The 20,619-nt window shown below is 40.4% G+C and overlaps 1 protein-coding gene across 1 annotated transcript in view; it reads right to left on the bottom strand.

The window, feature by feature from the left end:
* Positions 1–17,706, bottom strand: part of C5H12orf42 (chromosome 5 C12orf42 homolog) — a 131,340-nt gene extending 113,634 nt beyond the window's left edge. Inside the window, 1 exon segment of the mRNA XM_070371855.1 lies at positions 17,625–17,706. Coding sequence (XP_070227956.1) covers positions 17,625–17,706 — 82 coding nt within the window.
* Between the last annotated feature and the right edge of the window lie 2,913 nt (positions 17,707–20,619).

The following is a 20,619-nucleotide window of genomic DNA, read 5'->3' as shown; positions in this document are numbered from 1 at the left end:
CATGGTGGGCTGCCATCTATGGGGCTGCACAGAGTCAGACACGACTGAAGCGGCTTAACAGCAGCAGTCCCTTTATCCGAACTGCCTTTCCAACCACGGGCACTGTTCTCCCCTGGACACACTCAACTCCTCTTCCACAAACCACAGGGTCCCCACCATCCTTCACACTTTCCCAGCTGCATGGCAGCATCACACTCTGTCTTCTTCCTTGGCTCTCTTTCCTCCAAATTTAGGTCTTAATTTTAATGCTCTAAGAGACCGTTAGAGTCTGGGGCTTCCCTGGTGGCTCAGATGGTAAAGAATCTTCCTGCAGTGCCAGAGGAGTTTCGATCCCTGGGTCAGGAAGGTCCCCTGGAGAAGGAGATGGCAACCTACTCCAGTATTTTTGCCTGGAGAATTTCATGGACAGAAGAGCCTGATTCCATGGGGTTTCAAAGAGTCAGACATGACTGAGTAACTAATACTTTTACTTTTGCTTTCAAGAGACCATTAGTAACCATTAAGCACTTTGAGAAGAAAGACTGCCCTGATTATTTCTGAATCCCCTCAATGACTAAGAATGCCTAATCCTGGGTAGATGCTTACACAACTTTTACCGGGTAGATAAATGGATGGATGCAGACACAGGTAGGAGAAGAAACAACTGGATTGATGGGTGGAGGGAAGGATGAGGAATGAACAGATAAGTGGATAAATGAATGAATGATTCAACAGTTGAATAAATGAACCAATGAAAGTGAAAAGTGAAGTCACTCAGTCGTGTCCGACTCTTTGCAACCCTATGGACTATAGCCTACCAGGCTCCTCCATCCACGGGATTTTCCAAGCAAGAGTACTGGAGTGGGGTGCCATTTCCTTCTCCAGGGGATCTTCCTGACCCAGGGATTGAACCTGGGTCTCCTGCATTGCAGGCAGATGCTTTACTGTCTGAGCCACCAGGGAAGCCAATGAGGTATATCTTTTTTTTTTTTTTTTTTTTACTTTACAATATTGTATTGGTTTTGCCATACATCAACATGCATCTGCCATGGGTGTACATGATGACACAGAGGGATGGTATGGGGCGGGAGGTGGGAGGGGGTTCAGGATGAGGTATATCTTATTATAATACATGAGATTCAAATAGAAAAACAGTTACAAATAAAATCAATTGACAGTAAAAAATTTCTGGAAAAGAACATCAGTTGAACTCTGTTTCTAATCTAATCCAACTTTGTTCACAAAGACATTTTTAAAAGATAACTTTGGGGCTCTGACTTACATCCAAGAGCTATTTAGAATAGCTATTTATTTCTAAAGCTAGCATGGGAATGGTATTTAAATTAATCTCAACCCAGATCTATTTCTAAAGTACTACCTAACCAAATCCTCCTTTCACTGACTGGGAACTTATATTGTTTTCTCAATACAATCATCTTCATCTCTGAAAAATTCAGGTTTCTGGATCCATCTAAATCTAGATACAGGTTTTCTGAGATTTCAAAACAAGGATAGGAAAAGTCTGATACCAGCAGCCATGTGCCCCTCTTAGATAGAAGCGTGCAATCTTCACTGAAAGCCCACAGACTCTTACACAACACACGGTGCTACTGAGATAATTTGATCTCCAACAAGATTGCAAGAAGCTACTTGGATATGGCAAGAAGGTCTGGCATAGACCAGTGTCTTTACTCAAGTAAGAACTAATAATTTATAGACAATTGCTAACCCGAGTGTTCAAAAACTGTTTTTAGAAGCTCATTTTTCATATGCAATAGTCCATTAAATTTATTGTTGCTTTCTGTCATTAAGCACAAGAGGGTGAGGTAGGGCGAGTAGAGTTGGTAGCCATATCATTCCCTGGTGGCTCAGAGGTTAAAGCATCTGCCTGGAATGCGGGAGACCTGGGTTCAATCCCTGGGTTGGGAAGATCCCCTGGAGAAGGAAATGGCACCTCACTCCAGTACTCGTACCTGGAGAATCCCATGGAGGGAGGAGCCTGGTAGGCTACAGTCCATGGGGTCGCAAAGAGTCGGACACGACTGAGTGACTTCACTTTCACTTTAACTGTTGACAAAGTCTGGCATTCTTTACACATGTGCTTCTGGTTCTCTGAGTCTATTGGTGAAACAGAGAATTAAACAGGTGAGTCTCAAACAGCTACACTAGAGGAGGGCCATCCAAGCCAGTCCCGGGATTTCACAGAAGACTTCCTAAGGAACACACCATCCAAACTTGGTCCTGAATGTTGGATAAGCAGGAAGGCAGCGCACACCACACACCTGGGAAGATGATGGTAACTTCAGAGAACCATGAGTAGTCCAGGGAGATGGCAGCCGAGAGAAGAAAGGGACCTCAGTGGCAGATACAAGCTGGAGAAGAAACTGGGTTTAGATGGTAAAGGACCTTGCACGTTTGTAAAGGAGTTTGGAATTTATTCAGGAGGCAATGGAGCAGGAGGTATAAGGTTTCAAGCCAAGGTGTGATTTTTTTAAGCAGAAGTACATTTTAGAAGGGTACCTTGGCCCCAGGTTGGAGGTTGTGTGGGTTAAAATTGACCAGGGGCAGTGTAATGACAGGGGACCATGCCATCAACGACTGTAAGGATCGCAGCGGGGTTTGAATGGCCCCTCCAAGAATTCTCCAGGCTGGACTCCCACATTCTCCAGTTCTGCTCAGTACACACACCAGTCCTTTGGGCCTGTTTGTATCCATTCCGGTAATTGAACTTAGCTTCTCCAGGCTTTCCAGAGAAGCTCAGGTGAGAATCACCCTTTGGTTCTTTTGATTTTCAATTTCTGTCCCCTCTGGGGATACCATGCTCTCCCACCTAGAACCCAAACCTACTATCTACAGGGATTTTACACAGATGGTTCTCTGCCACAAAACTGAATTCGTACAGAGTCTTCTGCAGCAAAAACTTCCATAATCGTTATTAACCATATAAAATTGTATATGCATTTCATATAATGTTGCATTTTAAAAATCCAAAGGAAATATTAGAAAGGGGAAAAGTCACATTGTCCTGGGCACACACACACATTTTACTGGGTTGTAATCACCATAAACATAAATATAGAGGTATGGGGAAAAAAATCCACTGAGACTAATAAGAAATGAGAAAGAGAGAGAAGGGAGGAAAAGAATGTAGAAGGGAGGTAAAGAGACAATGAGAAGATTAAGACCAAATAAAGGTAAACTTAAAAATACTTTAGAAAATAAAGTGTACTGATACCAGATTCCCAGGTGGCATTAGTGATAATAAAAGAACCCGCCTGCCAGTGCAGGAGACATAAGAGACACGGGGTCAATCCTTGGGTTGGTAAGATCCCTGGAGAAGCGCATGGCAACCCTCTCCAGTACCCTTGCCTGGAGGATCCATGGACAGAGGAGCCATGGGGTCGCAAAAAGTCTGACACTACTGAAGCAACTTAACACAGCATACACACATACTACTACCAACATGATCTATTGGCCAGAAGTAGCAAAAGGACTAACTAAAATTTGATGGAACTAATATTCTGGTACAGTAGCACTGTCTCAATACTGCTACAAAACAACTGTTCCAATACATACTCTTGGCTCTAATTCCCTCTAGCAAGTGAAGGTTGCAGGGCTTCCTGAATTACTCTACACTAGTGTTTCTGCAAAAGGTACAAATTAATTGCTAAAATTACCAATATAAGAGCCTTTGAGGAGTGACTAATCACAAAACCCTCAGTCCTATTCTCTGGCCCTGTATACTTGGTCCGTTCACTTTCCAAAAAAATTAAGTAAAAATAAGATGGTCAGAAAACATGCTATTTGTACCTGAAATACATGCCTTAGAGCCAGAGGGAAAAATTCATGTATAACACACTTGATTAGATTTGGTGTTGAATTATTAAATCATTTCTTAAAAAAGGAAAAAAAGAAGTGTTCCTCTGAAGCACAAGAATGGAATATGTCTCTATTTTTGAACAATCCCTTGTTCTATTCAAATCTCTTTAAATTCACCGAAATGAATTTAAGGTCTGTAAAGGCCATGATTCAAAAAAGAAAAACCCAAAATTGATTTAAAGGGGCTAATCAAGGAGGAGATTTGCAGTACTTTCAAGAAACAACCTTCTGAAATGGAAGAGAATTGGCCAACAATTCCATTTTACTGGGCCACATGTTAATATAACAGCCAATTATTGTTCAACAAAAGCCATATCCCAATTCATTCTCGTTCACAAAGTAACGACTCTGGTCTGTGAGTTGAGAAAATAAAATGATGGGCTAGACACACGCCGCAGAGGAAAAGTGTGGGGTAGGATTTGGGGCTTTTTACGGATGCAGTACATTTCATTAGAGGTTCGGAGTCTCCCGCTGAGCTCTTATTTCTCAGGCTTTTGTGTGGGATTTTCCTTTTAAAATGATACCTCAATGCAAACGTCCACACTAGTGTAAGAAAGCACTTAGCACACGCCTAAGAAACCTGTAGAATGGTCATGGAAAGCACAGAAATTTTGTCAAGGAAAAAAATAAAGGGGAAAAAAATGGAATATTTTAGGCTGTGCTAGCAGGTGGGTATTCGGTGGTTATAGGACAAGTAGGACTGTAACTGTAGCAAGAGAAAAGACGTTGTGTTCCCATATTCCCAACAAAACTAAATTGCAGACCTGGGAACATTAAAAAGAAAACACACACACACACACACACACACACACACACACACACGTCACCCTTCAAAAGAAAAATAAAACAATGCTTCCCAAATAGGCCCGATTATGTGGGTCACTGCATACTGTGTATTTCCCCTGTAGCATTTTCTCGTGGTTACTGTTGCCAGGGGACACTTGATGCTCTCATTATATATGTTTGTCTTTCACATCAGAGCCAGGCTTTTCCTTCGGATGCTCCCAGAACTGTAACAAAAATAAAAATAAGGACTGGCCCCCATTCTTACACAAATACCTACAAAGCCGAGAGAGTGACCCCCGTGGGTCACCGTGTTGTCCCTGGAAGCATTGACGCCCTTGCCCCGGGGGCCCCCGGCCTTTTGTCACAGGGTCAAAGCCAGGACCTCGGCTGAGTATCCTCTGTGAAGAATTAACAAGTGTGACAATTTGTGGGCCCTCCCCCCGCAGCCCTCGGTCCGGCCTGCCTGAACGCGGTAAATAGAGACATCTGGATGGAGCCCTTTCACTGCGGTAATTGAAAATGAACACGGATCAAGTTCTGGCCTGTTGTATTCATAAATCTTGAGGCTTAATTACATTAAAGGGAAATCTAGGGCCCAGCACTATGGAAACTGCAGCTTCTATCAGGCGCTTGAATCATGAATCTTTAAGATAAGTGGGTTTTCTCTCCCCACCCAACCCCCAACTCTTTAGTAGGGTTGAATGGGAAATTTCCAAATCAAGCCCTTCAGTATTAATGCACCAGGAAACTTCTGGGGAGATTTGGGCTCCACTATTTCTACATGTGCACGTTCGCTGGGCGACATTTGTGGCATTCCTCCCAGCAGATCAGCATTTCGAGGCTTACAATTAGGCACATTTCTACGAATAAGGATGACGGACTTGACAGATATTTAAACTACGCTTTTCCCCCTCAAGTTGAGCAGAAAGAGTGTGCATCTAGTTAAAATTTAATGAGTTGCCAAAAAAGAATTAGCAAATGAGCACTCCGAATGAAGTCAAAACTCTCAGCAACTCTTCTGAAGATAACAAATGGAAAATTATATTCCTAGGTAATTCTACTGAGATTTCAAACATGTATTTCTATTTTTTATATATGAAATTTTTTATTTGCTTAACATAAAAATTCACTCAACCTTATTAACTGAAGATGAATTTAAAAGGAAATACATGGCACTGGTAGTTTGTCTGGTTTATGCTTCTGTGATAATCTTTGTATCGTATGACATGACATTGGGGCCATTTTGGAAAATAGATGAATGGAAAGCACTGGCACTTAACTTGCTAGAAACACGTCTACATCAATCTTCCCGTAGAAGTGAAGCCCTTTGAGGTCAGGCTCCCTGTAGACAGGGCCTTTTCCATTTTCTCACACATAGAGGGCACAAGATACATGCTGTGGGTATGAACTTATAAATGAATCTACAAACTTGATCTGCTGTAATAATGTAATCTGTTACTAAACCCTCTTTATCTTCATTCCTTTGTGGTAACTACCTGTCACCAAATAAGAAAAATCACTGAGTATAGGAACATAGGAAGGATGGTAAGGAGACGGGAAGAGTAGTTATCACCCAGAATCTGATCTTTCAGACATTGTGCTAAGGTCTTTGTATACAGCCTCTCAAATGCTCACAGCAATCCTTTAAGTCACGTTATCATTATTTCCATTTTCTAGGCTGGGAAACTGCGGCTCAGAGAAACTAAGGGTCCAAGACCACACAGTGAGGAGTGATGGAGTTGAGAATTAAATAAAGGCCATTTGACCCTTAGAGTCCATGTTATTTCCACCAAACTGCATTTATATCTAACCTTTTATGAAGGCCAACCATTTATAAAACACTTCCCTAAATATCATGAGTGGCATAATATTGTGATAAAACCATGTGCTGTGGGTTCACATCTTGCATCCTATACTTAGTCCTTATGACTGCCCAGATGAGTCAGCATCTCTTACCTCCCTTAAAAGTTAATTGTGGGTCCTTTTGAAGCTGAAATAACATACGTGAACTACGTAGCCTGATCCACAGTAAGTGCCCAGGAAACAAGAGTTATACCATTTTCTCCTTCACACAAGCTTTCAATGAATGTTTTCTATTGTGATTTAACTTTCTAGAAACCTCTTACTAGAAATTTACTAGAACTGTATTAGGAATTTATGAGTTGTAATAGAAGGTTCCTGCTCCCTGAAAAGGCTTGAAACTAGTGAAAGAGACAATGCATAAATACTCGGCCTTTCCTTATTCTCCTTGGAAGGAATGTTATGACAAACATAGCGTATTAAAAAGCAGAAACACCACTTTGCCGACAAAGATCCATATGGTGAAAGCTATGGTTTTCCCAGGAGTCATGTACAGATGTGAGAGTTGGACCATAAGGAAAACTGAGTGCCAAAGAATTGATGCTTTTGAACTGTGTGGACTCTTGAGAGTCCCTTGGACTACAAAGAGATCAAACCAGTCAATCCTAAAGGAAATCAACCCTGAATACTCATCAGAAGGACTGATGCTGGAGCCGAAGCTCCAGAACTTCGGCCACCCAAAGCGAAGTGCTCACTCATTGGAAAAGACCCTGATGCTGGAAAGATTGAAGGCAGGAGGAGAATGGGACGACAGAGGATGAGACGGTTATATGACATCACCAACTCAATGGACATGAATTTGAGCAAACTCCAGGAGTAAAGGACAGGGAAGCCTGACATGCTGCAGTCCATGGGCTTGCAAAGAGTTGGACACGACTCAGCAACTGAACAACAACTTTATATTATGGGCTGAACTGTGTCCCCACAAAATTCATATGGTGAGGTCCTAGCCTCCTTTACCTCAGAATGTGACAGTGTTTGGAGATAATCCCCTTAAAGATATAATTAAGGCTCCTTTAAAGATATAACTAAGGTTGTGCACTTGCTAAGTTTCTTTAGTCGTGTCCGACTCTTTCCAGCCCTACAGACTATAGCCCACCAGGCTCCTCTACCCATGGGATTTTCCAGGCAAGAGCACTGGAGTGGTTGCCATGCCCTCCTCCAGGGGATCTTCCCCATCCAGGAATTGAACCCTTGTCTCATGTCTCCTGCATTAGCAGGAGGGTTCTTTACCACCAGCACCACCTGGGAAGCCCATCAGATCAGATCAGATCAGATCAGTCGCTCAGTCGTGTCCGACTCTTTGCGACCCCATGAATCGCAGCACGCCAGGCCTCCCTGTCCATCACCAACTCCCGGAGTTCACTCAGACTCACGTCCATCGAGTCAGTGATGCCATCCAGCCATCTCATCCTCTGTCGTCCCCTTCTCCTCCTGCCCCCAATCCCTCCCAGCATCAAAGTCTTTTCCAATGAGTCAGCTCTTCGCATGAGGTGGCCAAAGTACTGGAGTTTCAGCTTCAGCATTATTCCTTCCAAAGAAATCCCAGGGCTGATCTCCTTCAGAATGGACTAGTTGGATCTCCTTGCAGTCCAAGGGACCCTCAAGAGTCTTCTCCAACACCACAGTTCAAAAGCATCAGTTCTTCAGTGCTCAGCCTTCTTCACAGTCCAACTCTCACATCCATACATGACCACAGGAAAAACCATAGCCTTGACTAGACGGACTTTTGTTGGCAAAGTCATGTCTCTGCTTTTGAATATGTTATCTAGGTTAGTCATAACTTTCCTTCCAAGGAGTAAGCGTCTTTTAATTTCATGGCTGCAGTTACCATCTGTAGTGATTTTTGAGCCCCAAAAAATAAAGTCTGACCCTGTTTCCACTGTTTCCCCAAATGAAGTCATAATGGTGGATCCTAATCCAATCTCATTACTGTCTTTTTAAGAACAGATCAGGGCACAGAGAGCTACAGAGGGAAGACCATGTGCAAACACAGCAATAAGGAGCTGAATGCTTAGAAGAGGGGCCTCAGAAAATAACAACCCTGCTGCACCCAGATATTGGACTTCCAGTCTTTGGTATTTTGAGAAAACAAATTTATGTTGTTTAGTCCATTCAGTCTATAGTATTTTGTTACAGCAACTCTAACAAATTAATGCACTATACAAAATAGATTAAAAGCAATAATATAAGACCCAATCCCAGAAGGACTCCCACAGAACCAAGTACTATATAATATTTCACACAATATGGCAATCATTTATTTACTCATCTGCATTACTGGGCCCACAAGCTTCCCAACTGGGTCCAGAGCTTTCCTGGTGGCTCAGATGGTAAAGAATCCACCCACAATGCAGGAGACCTGGATTCAATCCCTGGGTTGGGAAGATCCCCTGGAGAAAAGAAACACTACCATCTCCAGTATTCTGGCCTGGAGCATTCCATGGACTGTATAGTCCATGGGGTTGCAAAGAGTCGGACACGATTGAGTGACTTTCACTTCAGGCTTCCTAACAGTAGAGTGCAGATATGATTGCTGTTGTGTCCTCAACATTTAACACTATTCCTGGGTCACAATAGATATTCATTAAATGAGTAAAACCATAGGAAATGTTTTAGCCTTCCTTTCCTGTGGTCCTGGGTAACCAAATAGTTGATGTCAGAAAGTTCTTCTTTATAGGAATATTGTAGCCAATAAGTGCCAAAGGAATGATAAAATTATGCAATTGCCAGCTTGTTACTCAATGCAAAAATGGGGCTATGCTGATTGCTTTTACAATTAATGCTAAAAATGACTAAAAATGGATGTTAAAGTTATTAGCAAATGACTGACGGGGAATTTACAATGATAGGATCATGTTAACACCATCTGTGTTCATTGATCAATCTTAAAATATCTAAAAAGGGGGTGACTAGTATGCCTCATGATATGATATAACAAGGACATAGCACCATCTTTGAAGTACCTTCCCTAAAAAAATGTGCCAATGTCTAATGGAACCTCTAGATCTCACCAACTGTTCCCAAAAATATAGAGGTTGGGAGAACAAGTTAAAAGGTATATCAATGTAGCAATCACTGAAATCCAGGATGTGGGACATTTTACAAATAAATAACCAATTTTCTCTAACAAAACAATGGCATGGGCTGGAGGGAAGAGGTAAGGGAGGGTGTCACAAAATTAAAGAGAACATAAAAGAAATAACAGCATATTCAGAGTGTACAATTTGTTTGAATCTTGATTCAATCCTATCAAACATAAAATGACATTTTTTAAGACAAGTTGAGAAAAAGAAATGGGAACCAATATTTCACTGTGTTGATGAATTATTGTTAATTTTGTTATGTATGATCATAGTATGGGCTTCCCTGGTGGCTCAGCAGTAAAGAATCTGCCTGCAATGCAGGAGATGTGGGTTTGATCCCTTTGGGAAGATCCCCTGGAGGAGGAAATAGCAACTCATTCCAGTATTCTTGCTGGGAGAACTCCATGGATAGAGGAACCTGGTGGGCTATAGTTCATGCGGTCGCAAAGAGTTTGACTCTACTTAGCTGCTGCTGCTGCTGCTGCTGCTAAGTCGCTTCAGTCGTGTCCGACTCTGTGCGACCCCATAGACAGCAGCCCACCAGGCTCCCCCGTCCCTGGGATTCTCCAGGCAAGAACAACAACTACTAAGTAGCTAAGTCACTACTTACCTAGCGACTAAATAACAACACCACGAATCATAGTACGGTCTGATGTATAAATGTAGAGAGATGTAAATTTAGCTATAGATATGGACATCCTTATCAATGAATGATGCACACTGAAGAATCTGTGGATACAATAGCATGATGTTTGAGAATTTCCATAACAGTTTTAAAACTAACTTGATTCTCAAGTGCTCTACAAAAGAGGGAAGATGTTATTGTTGTTGAAGTTGAAGACATTGGGAACATCATTTTCTTGGTTAAGAGGTTTACCAAGATTACTCAGTCAGGTTACCTGCTTCTTCTAACTCCTACTCCAGTGCACATGGGTGTTTCACAATAGACCCCTAACTACAAAGACTAAGGATAAAGGTATAAATTTCAAATTAACATTTAGTCTCAATGCAATATTCTTGCTGGGTGTTCTATGTGTATTATCTCATTAATATTCACCACAAAACCATTTAACAGGTGCTGTCAGACATATTTTGCAGATGACCCAGAGCTCAAAGAGGTCATGTGAGTTGCCTGGGGTAGCAAAGGATTCCAAGCCAGATTTGTCTGCCTCCAAATCAAAGGAAGAATGCAGATCATTGGTCAGGGGGCCAAACCAGTGTGGCAGCTTCCTTCTTCGTGAGTTGCAATGTACACTGGCTTAGCCAATGTTGGATTAAACAACAGAAATTTGTTTTCTCAAAGTTCTAAAGGTTAGAAGTCCAAAATCAAGGTGCAGCAGGGTTGTTATTTTCTGAGACCCCTCTCCTTAGCTTTCAGCTCCTTGTTGCTGTGTCCTCACATGCTGTTCCCTCTGTACTTCCCTGTGTCCCACTCCATTCTTAATGGGACAGTAATGAGATTGTATTAGGATCCACCATTATGACCTCATTTAACCTTAGCCAAACTTTAAACATAGACTTTTTTTACATTGAACATCTATTAACCTCATGTATGCCCACAAAACACACTTTGAGAAATGCTACATTGATCCATGTTATCAGTGGGTGAAATGTTACTATATTGCTATAATTTTTTAAATTTGAGAATACGAATGCATACCATTAAATGGAAAAGGAATAAATCCATTTCTTTAGCAAGAAAACAGTGGATTATATGTGACCAGTATCATTTTTCATTGGTAAGCAACTATCTTTACTCTATCAAAAACAGTATTATTTCCTTCCAAGTATTTAGTCTCCAAAGAGCTCAAGATGTGTAGGATCTCTTCCCCGACCCAAGGCCATTGGAAAATTTTCTTCCTCGAATGGTGAATAGAAAAGGGAGACGAAATTTCCATTTTTCATGATGTCTACACATCTTGATGTCAGTTACTACTAATACAAATTGAAAGATTTTGGTTTACAGTAATGAGCTAATTTTTTTTCTTCAGATGCGAAACCTTTGAACTAAAACTTAATCATGAAAAGGAAAAAGGAAATCGGGGCAACAATTTCAAACTGAACTGTTTTAAGAAATGCTTTCCACACATAACCAAAAACGTATCACCTCTTCCTGCCCCTCAAATGTCCCTGTGTGTGAGTGTGTGTGTGTGTATGCGTGTGTGTGTGTGTGTGTGTGTGTGCTCAGTAGTGTCTGACTCTTTGTGATCCCATGGACTGTAGCCCACCAGGTTCCTCTATCCATGCAATTTTCCAGGCAGGAATACTGGAGTGAGTTGCCATTTCCTCTTCCAGGGAATCTTCCCAACCCAGGTATCAAATCTGAGTCTCTTGGGTCTTCTGCATTGGCAGGGTGATTCTATACCACTCTGCCACCTGGGAAGCCCCCCTACATGTCCTAAGTTTTCCTAATCTCAGATTCAGACATCTCTGTGAACCTACCACCCAGGAGCAAGAGCTTCTGAGACTGTGAGAAGCCCCTGATAAAGCTTCAGTCAGGAATGAATGATTAAAACTCATCACAGAAGAGTCCTCAGAAGCAATAGCAGTGGGCTGAGGGCCAAGTCAAGAAACCCCATTTTCAGGATGTACATGGCAGCATCCTTCATCTTTCAGGTCTGGTACAATTTTTAGATGGGCAACTGTGACACCAGGAAATGTCTTCTCTAAAGAAAACCAGAACCTTCTGTTGAGAAAGGGAAAAATGTCATTCTACTTTAAAGGAAATCCAATCATTATAGACAAATTCTTCCCTCTTAAAAATCAAGAATCTGTATGGTAACCTTTAAAACTTCCACTCATATTTTCACATGCTCATCTTCCCCCCACTTTGAAAACTCTCCTCTAACCTCTCTTCCATACTATAAAATCTGGTGTACATATTTTCCCCTAGATTTTTACAAGAAGATAATGTCAGCCACTATCCATAACAAATGTGCACCCATACTGCCATTTCTCTGCAAAAGCAAGGAGAGAACTGACTGATGATCTCATACCTGCTTTTCAGGTCTCACAGTCACACGGGGATGACAACTCTGTGAGCTGTGACATTGGCACGCCCTGGACAGCACAGACGGGCAAGTTAACAGATTGCTGGTGAGGCACCCAAGGACTTTAGCAGACTGAAGAAGAGGAGGTTCTCAGGAAAACACTATTGTTGACATTCCAATTTGGCGAATAGAGCCCTAGACTGTTACATTCTGGCTTCTTCTTGCCGAAATCTATCAGCCCTCCATCCTGTAACTATATTTTTAGGTGCACATTTTTTATTTCCATCCTGGTATACATTGAATTTTCATTTTTTAAACAAATCATTCAAATCACCGTGCTTTGTGATTAGAACAATGTAGATCAATTTCTTGAATAAACAAATAAACATCTTCTATGTGTCAGACACTGTCCTATATGCTTTCCATGTATTACAAATTATATTTTAAAAAGAAAAATAAAAAAGAAATGAATTAAGGCACCATGAATACATTAAAGAATAGAAAATAATTTTTCATATAATTCAAAATGAAAATTGCCCTTCTAGTTATATGTGCACTACTTCTCTCCCAGATATATATTTTGTGTTTCTATAATTATGTTTAATTATATACTTAAATTCTCTATAACATAAATATATGATAGATTAACTATATTTGATATTTGATTTTATATAATTTTATGTTTAATTTTATATAATTACCTGATAATATTAATTATGTATTATAATTATATGTGCATAATTATCTATATATATATAATTATCTCCTTTCATATAATCATTCATTCAACAAATATGTACTTAATTCCTATTAGTACATGTGTTGCCCTAAGTGCTAAGAACAAGAGTAAACAGGGCAGGTGTTAAATCTGACTAAAAAGAGTTCACAGTCCATGGAGAGAGGTGCCAAGTGAAGACAGGGAGCCTGTGAAAAGAAACTGAAGTTTTGAGTTTGTTTACAGGCTGTCAAGAAGGTGCTAGCTAGCACTTCTGTACTTTAGAGTGAACTGACATCAAACATCAAAGCAGAGAATGCTGGTTATTACTGCATATGTTGTCAGAATAACTGTATTGCTCACCTTGTTTCTATGACCAAGTAACAGGTGTCTATTTTATATAATAGAAAAAAAGAACAGAAGGTAAAAGAGGAAACTGATATTTACTGGACCCTCCAATTCTGCTGGGTGTTTCCACATTCATTCTTTTAGTTGATATCCACTAACCTTAGCAATCATTTTATAAACCCAACATTCTCTCCACTCTACAAAAAACAGAAAACCTACCAGCTCTGGAGTTTAAGTAATTTTACCAAAACAGCCCTGCTGGTGGAACAGAGTTAGGATTAAAACAACAAGAACTGCAGCAAATAGAAGAGCATGGACCCCATCTAATCCTCAGCTACGCCAGAAATATGGATTTCTAAGTGAAATCCCTTGAATTATTTTTTAAATTGGCAATAATTCAAAAACTTTTAAAACACTATGTGGGTAAAACTACATACATCTGTATCAAATGCTGGCATCCATTTGAAACCTCTGTTCTGCAACATTGTGCACATCTGAAATTACCCAACTGGGTAACTGGAGAGATGGGTACCCTAAAGACTACTAAAGCAGCATTCCTAAGGCAGCATAAGAAGTCATGTTGACTCCTAGAGGAAAACATAGGCAGAACACTCCTTGACATAAATTAAAGCAATGTTTTTTTTGATCTGTCTCATAAAGCAAAGGAAAAAAAACCAAAACTAAACAAATGGAACTTAATTAAACTTGAAAGTTTTTGCACAGCAAAGCAAACTATTGACAAAATAAAAAGATGACACACTGAATGGGAGAAATAAGTAATAAGATCCAATATCCAAAATACATAAACAGCTTATACAACTCAACATCAAAAAACAACCGATTAAAAACTGGGCAGACCTGAATAAACATTTTTCCCAAAAGGATATGCTGCTGGCCAACAGGCACATAAAAAGACGCTTAACATGGTTAATCACCAGAGAAATGCAAATCAAAACCAAAATGAGATACCACCTCACACCTGCTATAATGACTGTAATCAAAGAGAACACAAATAACAAATGTAGTTGAGGATGCAGAGAAAAGGGAACCCTCATACACTGGTGGTGGGAATTGGTGCTGCTACCATGGAGAACAGTATGATGGAGATTTCACAAAAAAACTAAAAATAGAACTGCCATATGATCCAGCGATCCCACTTCTGGGCATATATCTAGAAAATATTTTTGATTGGGTTGTTTGGTTTCTTCCTTTATAATGGGCATATATCTAAAAAAAACTGTAATTCGAAAAGATACACGCACCCGAATATTCATAGCAGCACTATTTGCAATAGCCAACACATGGAAGCAGCCTAAATGTCTGTTGGCATGTGAATGGATAAAGGAGATGTGGTCACACACATGCGTAACACACACACACACACATACACACACACACACACACACACATGGGATATTACTCAGCCGTTAAAAAGAATGACATAATGGCATTTGTACCAACATGGGTGGATTTAAGATTATCGTATTAAGTGAAGTAAGTCAAACAGAGGAAGGCAAATATCATATGACATCACTTATATGTGGAATCTAAAAAAAAAGATTCAAATGAATTCATTTACAAAACAGAAATAAACTCACAGACATATAAAGCAAACTTATGATTACCAAAGGGGAAATGGGCAGGGGGGATGGGAGTGTGGGAGAGGATAAATTAGGAGCTTGGGATTAACATATACACATGACTATATATAAAACAGCTAACCAACAAGGACATACTATACACCACTCAATATTTTGTAATGACCTATATGAGGAAAGAATCTGAAAAAGAATATATATAAACGTGCAGTAAAGTGAAAGTCACTCAACTGTGTCTGACTCTGCGACTCCATGGACTGTAGCCCACCAGGCTCCTCTGTCCATAGAATTCTCCAGGCAAGAATACTGGAGTGGGTAGCAATTCCCTTCTCCAGGAGATCTTCCCAACTGTGTATTATATATGTATATGTATGTATGTATACGTATAACTGAACCACTGTGCTATACACATGAAACAAAAAAAATTAAGACATACCTTTTCTGCTCTCCTAGAAGTCTTTGAAGGAGTCTTTTCCTTCAAATAAACTCTCTTCGGCACCTTTCCTCTGCTGCCCTTTCCTCTGGTCCTCGAAACACTGAGAAGTCAAATCTCTCTCCCACTTGTCCCCTCTATGAGAGTCCTCTTCTACTTTCACTGATTTTCCTCTTAAAAATAAACTTTTCTGTCCTTTTCTCTCCTTAGAGAGGAGATCCTGTCAAACTCTGAATAAGTATCTAGGAGTTAAACTGGAGACATTTCAAGCATCTACTTGTACAATATTCCTTTTAACTTTCCAATACTAATAACTTCACTTACTAAGAATCCAAGATCTACAGATTCTTCTTTGTCTACTTGATGTTGGTATCAGTGATGTTTCTAGAACAGACCTCCTTTGAGTATGAAGGCTTTTGACATTTATAAGACATTTACTGGAAACAAACAGGGTTTTTCAAAAGTCAGTCAAAGACTTTTCACCCCTGCCTTAGTTCACTAATGTTTGGACTCAAATCTCCACAGTTTTAGAACTGACATGTTCTCTGGACCAGGAAAAAGTGGACTTTAAACTCAATAGCCACCATTCTTGTTATGCAAATAACAGAAACACAGTGCACATGAGAAAAAAACAAGACCAAAACATAAAGTAAGCATTTGGAAATTGAACACTGAATATTTCCTCTGATATCTCCTTGGGTACACAGTACTACATGCATTCCCATAAAAAAAATCAATTCTTGCTTAAGGGGAAGGTTTGTCAGTAGACCTTTGAAATTCGGTTGCAACTTCCCTCTTCAATCTGAACCCATTGGCATTCCTTCATTTAGAAATTCATCACAGATTCAAGGCTGTTTCTAATGTATCTCTTTATCAAATAAATTTGGGCTTCCCTGGTGGCTCAGTGGTAAAGAATCTGCCTGCCAATGCAGGAGCTGCAGGAGACGCAGGTTCAATCCCTGGGTCAGGAAGATCCCCTGGAGGAGGGCAAGGCAACCCACTCCAGCATTCTTGCCTGGAGAATCCCATGAACAGAGGAGCCTGGTGGGCTACAGTCCATAAGGTTGCAAAAAGTCAGACTCTATTCAGCATTCATACACATACATCGAATAAATTAATAATCTAGGAAAATCCTTTATGCATTCAGGTTATTTATGTCTTCTTTGATTTTTTTAAATTTTATTTTATTTTTAAACTTTACAATATTTTATTGGTTTTGCCAAATATCGAAATGAATCCGCCACAGGTATACATGTGTTCCCCATCCTGAACCCTCCTCCCTCCTCCCTCCCCATACCATCCCTCTGGGTCATCCCAGTGCACCAGCCCCAAGCATCCAGTATCGTGCATCGAACCTGGACTGGCTCATAACTCATTACTGGACTCTTCTTTGATTTCTAAAGTAATATAATCTTCTTTGAAAAGTTCATCAGGATGATGAAAAGATTCTCAAAGAAAGAGATTGTCTGGCCCAACTGCTGGTTCTGAAAATGAAATTTCTGAGAAGATGAAATAGTCCACACATGATACAGAAGGAAGGACACCTGAGCCTGATGCTTCATCTCCCTCTTGTGATCTTTCCTCAGTTAACTTGATCACCGATATGTGTTGAAGAACTACAATGCTCACAGAATTTCAACCTGGTGGCTATAAGTGACTGGAAACCTTTATTTCTTTCCTACTTTAAACCTACTGCCTCTGATGAGAAGGGGATAATTTGGGTGAATTTGCAGTTCCAAATGAATGTGTCGATAAGACCAAATCTCTAGATCTCTTTCCCACCAAAGACTCACTTTGAATATACTTAGGAATAGGAGCCACTGGCAGGGGGCATCCTGTCTTTCTCTGAGAAAATTCACTTCTCTCTTTTCTGTGTTTGCACCCTGGAAATGGTTAGTTTGCACCTCTATCTGTGGTTGACAGCTGCAGAGAAGATGAAGCTAATGGTACCGTTGTACTTGTTTAGCAGGGGGGCTGTAAGCCTCATCCAGCTGACCATCTCCCTGAAGGCAGTTGAGAAAATGACAGTCATGGTGCCGACTGTCTCCTGGCAGAAGCTGTTGTTCCTTAACCACATTCTTTTGTGTAATCCCTCCAGTTGTCACAGCAATGCCTTACTTCAGTGTCAACCAGGTCAGCTGAATGGGGATCTACTTGTGTCTGTTTTTAAAATATTTTTAGTTCCCATACTTACAAAAACATATAGTTAAGTTGCCCAAATAGCTTGGTCTTCCAGGCTTTTAAATCGGTTGCCATGGTAACAGATGTTCCAGACAGGGACCTACAATTTTATATTAAACTATGTTTTCCTCAACTTGCCACAAGATTCACATATACATGCTTTGTCTTGGGGAAGGAGCTGGTGTCGGGTGGTAAAAGCACAAATAGAATTTGATCTTTGTTCCCACTTTGCATTACATCTTTTTAATAAAGAAAAAATTCCACATTGTCCTTGTAAACCTGGCCATCACATAATGTTATTTCATACCACTCCTGGAGTTTAATAAGATCTGAAAATATTGAAGTAATAGCCATAGTAACTGAGAAGGATAAGGGGGAAAAAGCCTTAGGCTCTGTTGCCTGTTCTCCAACTACACTTCAGATAAAATTAAAACTACACAACTCCATTGACTGGTCATTTTGAAACAAAGAACAAAAGCTTAATCGCATATCTAGACAGGGCAATTAAAGTCAAGACTACAAAAATCTAATTCTCTAAGCACATCCATGCATAATAACCACTTTTGGAAATGGGGTTCATACTGAAAAGCCTCTGTGTCTGTATAGAATCTTTAGTTTTTAATTATGAGACATTTCACAAAAAGAAGACGTAGGGGGCTGGGGAGGGCAATTCCAACAAACTATGGAAGGAGGCCTTTCCTCCTCCACAGACTCTGAAACTGGTAAGTTTCTAGCACCAGCTTGTAAGAAGAAAGCAGACAGTACTTTTCTAAAACTTCACTGCAAAACTGCTTTCTGAAGAAACATGTGGTCAAGGAGAAAGTATATGAAGGGTTACAGAATAGAGAAGATTTGGGTTCAAATACCAGCTCTGCCTCTTATCAGAACCTCACCCCATCTTTGGGATAAAAAGCATCTACTTGAAATGGATTTTCATTTAATAATCCAGTGAGATCCCAGATGGAAAACATTCAGCCTAGTACGGTTTTAGTGAATCCTTTAGTTCATCATTTTTTGTTTTCCCATCTCCATTAGGAATCTTGCAATTTAAAAGCAAGTAGTTATCTTCTTAGTGACTTTTGCAACTTGATTTTCTCATTTCTTAGTTGGGTCACAGGGGTCTTTGTAATCATACCTTATGCAACATTCCATGTACAGCTCAAGGGGAAATACTCATAGTTTATATAATGGAATCTCACCCAATCAAGGAATTAAATGAGACAGCCACAAATTCCTTACATTTTAAGAGAATCAGACTTCCAACAGAAAGATGAGAATGATTTCTGGATTAAATTTAGGTCCTCGGAGTAGGGAACACCAGAACAGACTAAACATGAAGAAGTTTATTCAAGGAAATATCTGTGGAAAAATGGGGAGGGACGAGCCTGACCCCAAGGGAAGGAGGGAGGAAAGGAAGGAAGGAAGGAAGTTTGGGTGGAAGCTTCCTAGATTGCCATGCAATCAAGGAAAGTGCATCTAGAACTTCACCGAGTCCTCAAGCCAAAGTCAGCCAGTCAGTCCAGTTCAGTCGCCCAGTCAGTCCAGTTCAGTTGCTCAGTTGTGTCCGACTCTTTGCAACCCCATGGACTGCAGCATGCCAGGCCTCCCTGTCAATCACCAATTCCTGGAGTTTACTCAATCTCATGTCCATTGAGTCAGTGATGCCATCCAACCATCTCATCCTCTGTCATCCCCTTCTCCTCCCGCCTTCAATCTTTACCAGCATCAGGGTCGTTTCAAATGAGTCAGTTCTTCGCATCCGGAAGCCAAAGTATTGGAGTTTCAGCTTCAGCATCAGTCTTTCCAATGAATATTCAGGACTGATTTCCTTTAGGATGGACTGGTTGGATCTCCTTGCTGTCCAAGGGACTCTCAAGAGTCTTCTTCAACACCACAGTTCAAAATCATCAACTTCAGCGTTCAGCTTTCTTTATAGCCCAAGTCTCATATCCATACATGACTACTGGAAAAAACATAGCCTTGACTAAACAGACCTTTGTTGGCAAAGTAATGTCTCTGCTTTTTAATATGCCGTCTAGGCTGGTCATAGCTTTTCTTCCAAGGAGTAAGCATCTTTTAATTTCAACCATTAGCCGTTGGAGGTCTCTTATTTGCCAGGATGGATCTCAGTATCCTGGCTATGTTTGGCCTCATGACATATCTGAGAGGGGAAATCTAATGACTTCTACAGCTCCCTAATTGGGTTTCATATTTTCTCCAGCTGTAGAACAGTCTTAAATTAAAACTTGGATGGTTCAAGAAGGATTACTTAGATATATTTATAAAGCCAATCTCTCAGTTAAGAAAGTTTTTGTATGAAGCAAGCTATGCACAAGCAGAGCTGCTGATGATATTGCCTTTGCATTGTCTGGAACACTTGAAACAGCTGGAAGACATTCTTTCATGGCTGAGCAAACACCTACTATTGAGGCCCCTCATACCCTTGCCTTTCTCCATATCTTTTCTGTAAGAAGCCTTCCTCCTCAGCTACCTTCAGAGCTCCTTGTACCCTGAACCTTCTCCTGGCTGCCATCCCATCTTATCAAAGAATTTAGACCAAAGTGATTTATCTTCAAGGACACTGGACTCATAGGAGTATAAATTAATCCTCACTGCTATGATAGATAGATTCCTTAAGCTCAGAGGCTTCACACAGTTGAAATTTATTTTTTGTATGTCCAACAATCCATGCAGGTAATTAGCAGGTAGCCTTCAATACAATAAGTCAGGGATCTCTGCTTGGTCAACTCCTAGGGGCTGGGGA

The sequence above is a fragment of the Bos mutus genome, chromosome 5 (genome assembly GCF_027580195.1).
Source record: "Bos mutus isolate GX-2022 chromosome 5, NWIPB_WYAK_1.1, whole genome shotgun sequence".
Classification (NCBI taxonomy): Eukaryota; Metazoa; Chordata; class Mammalia; order Artiodactyla; family Bovidae; genus Bos; species Bos mutus.
The sequence above is the reverse complement of the archived record's forward strand: the minus strand, read 5'-3'. Positions and strand labels throughout refer to the sequence as shown.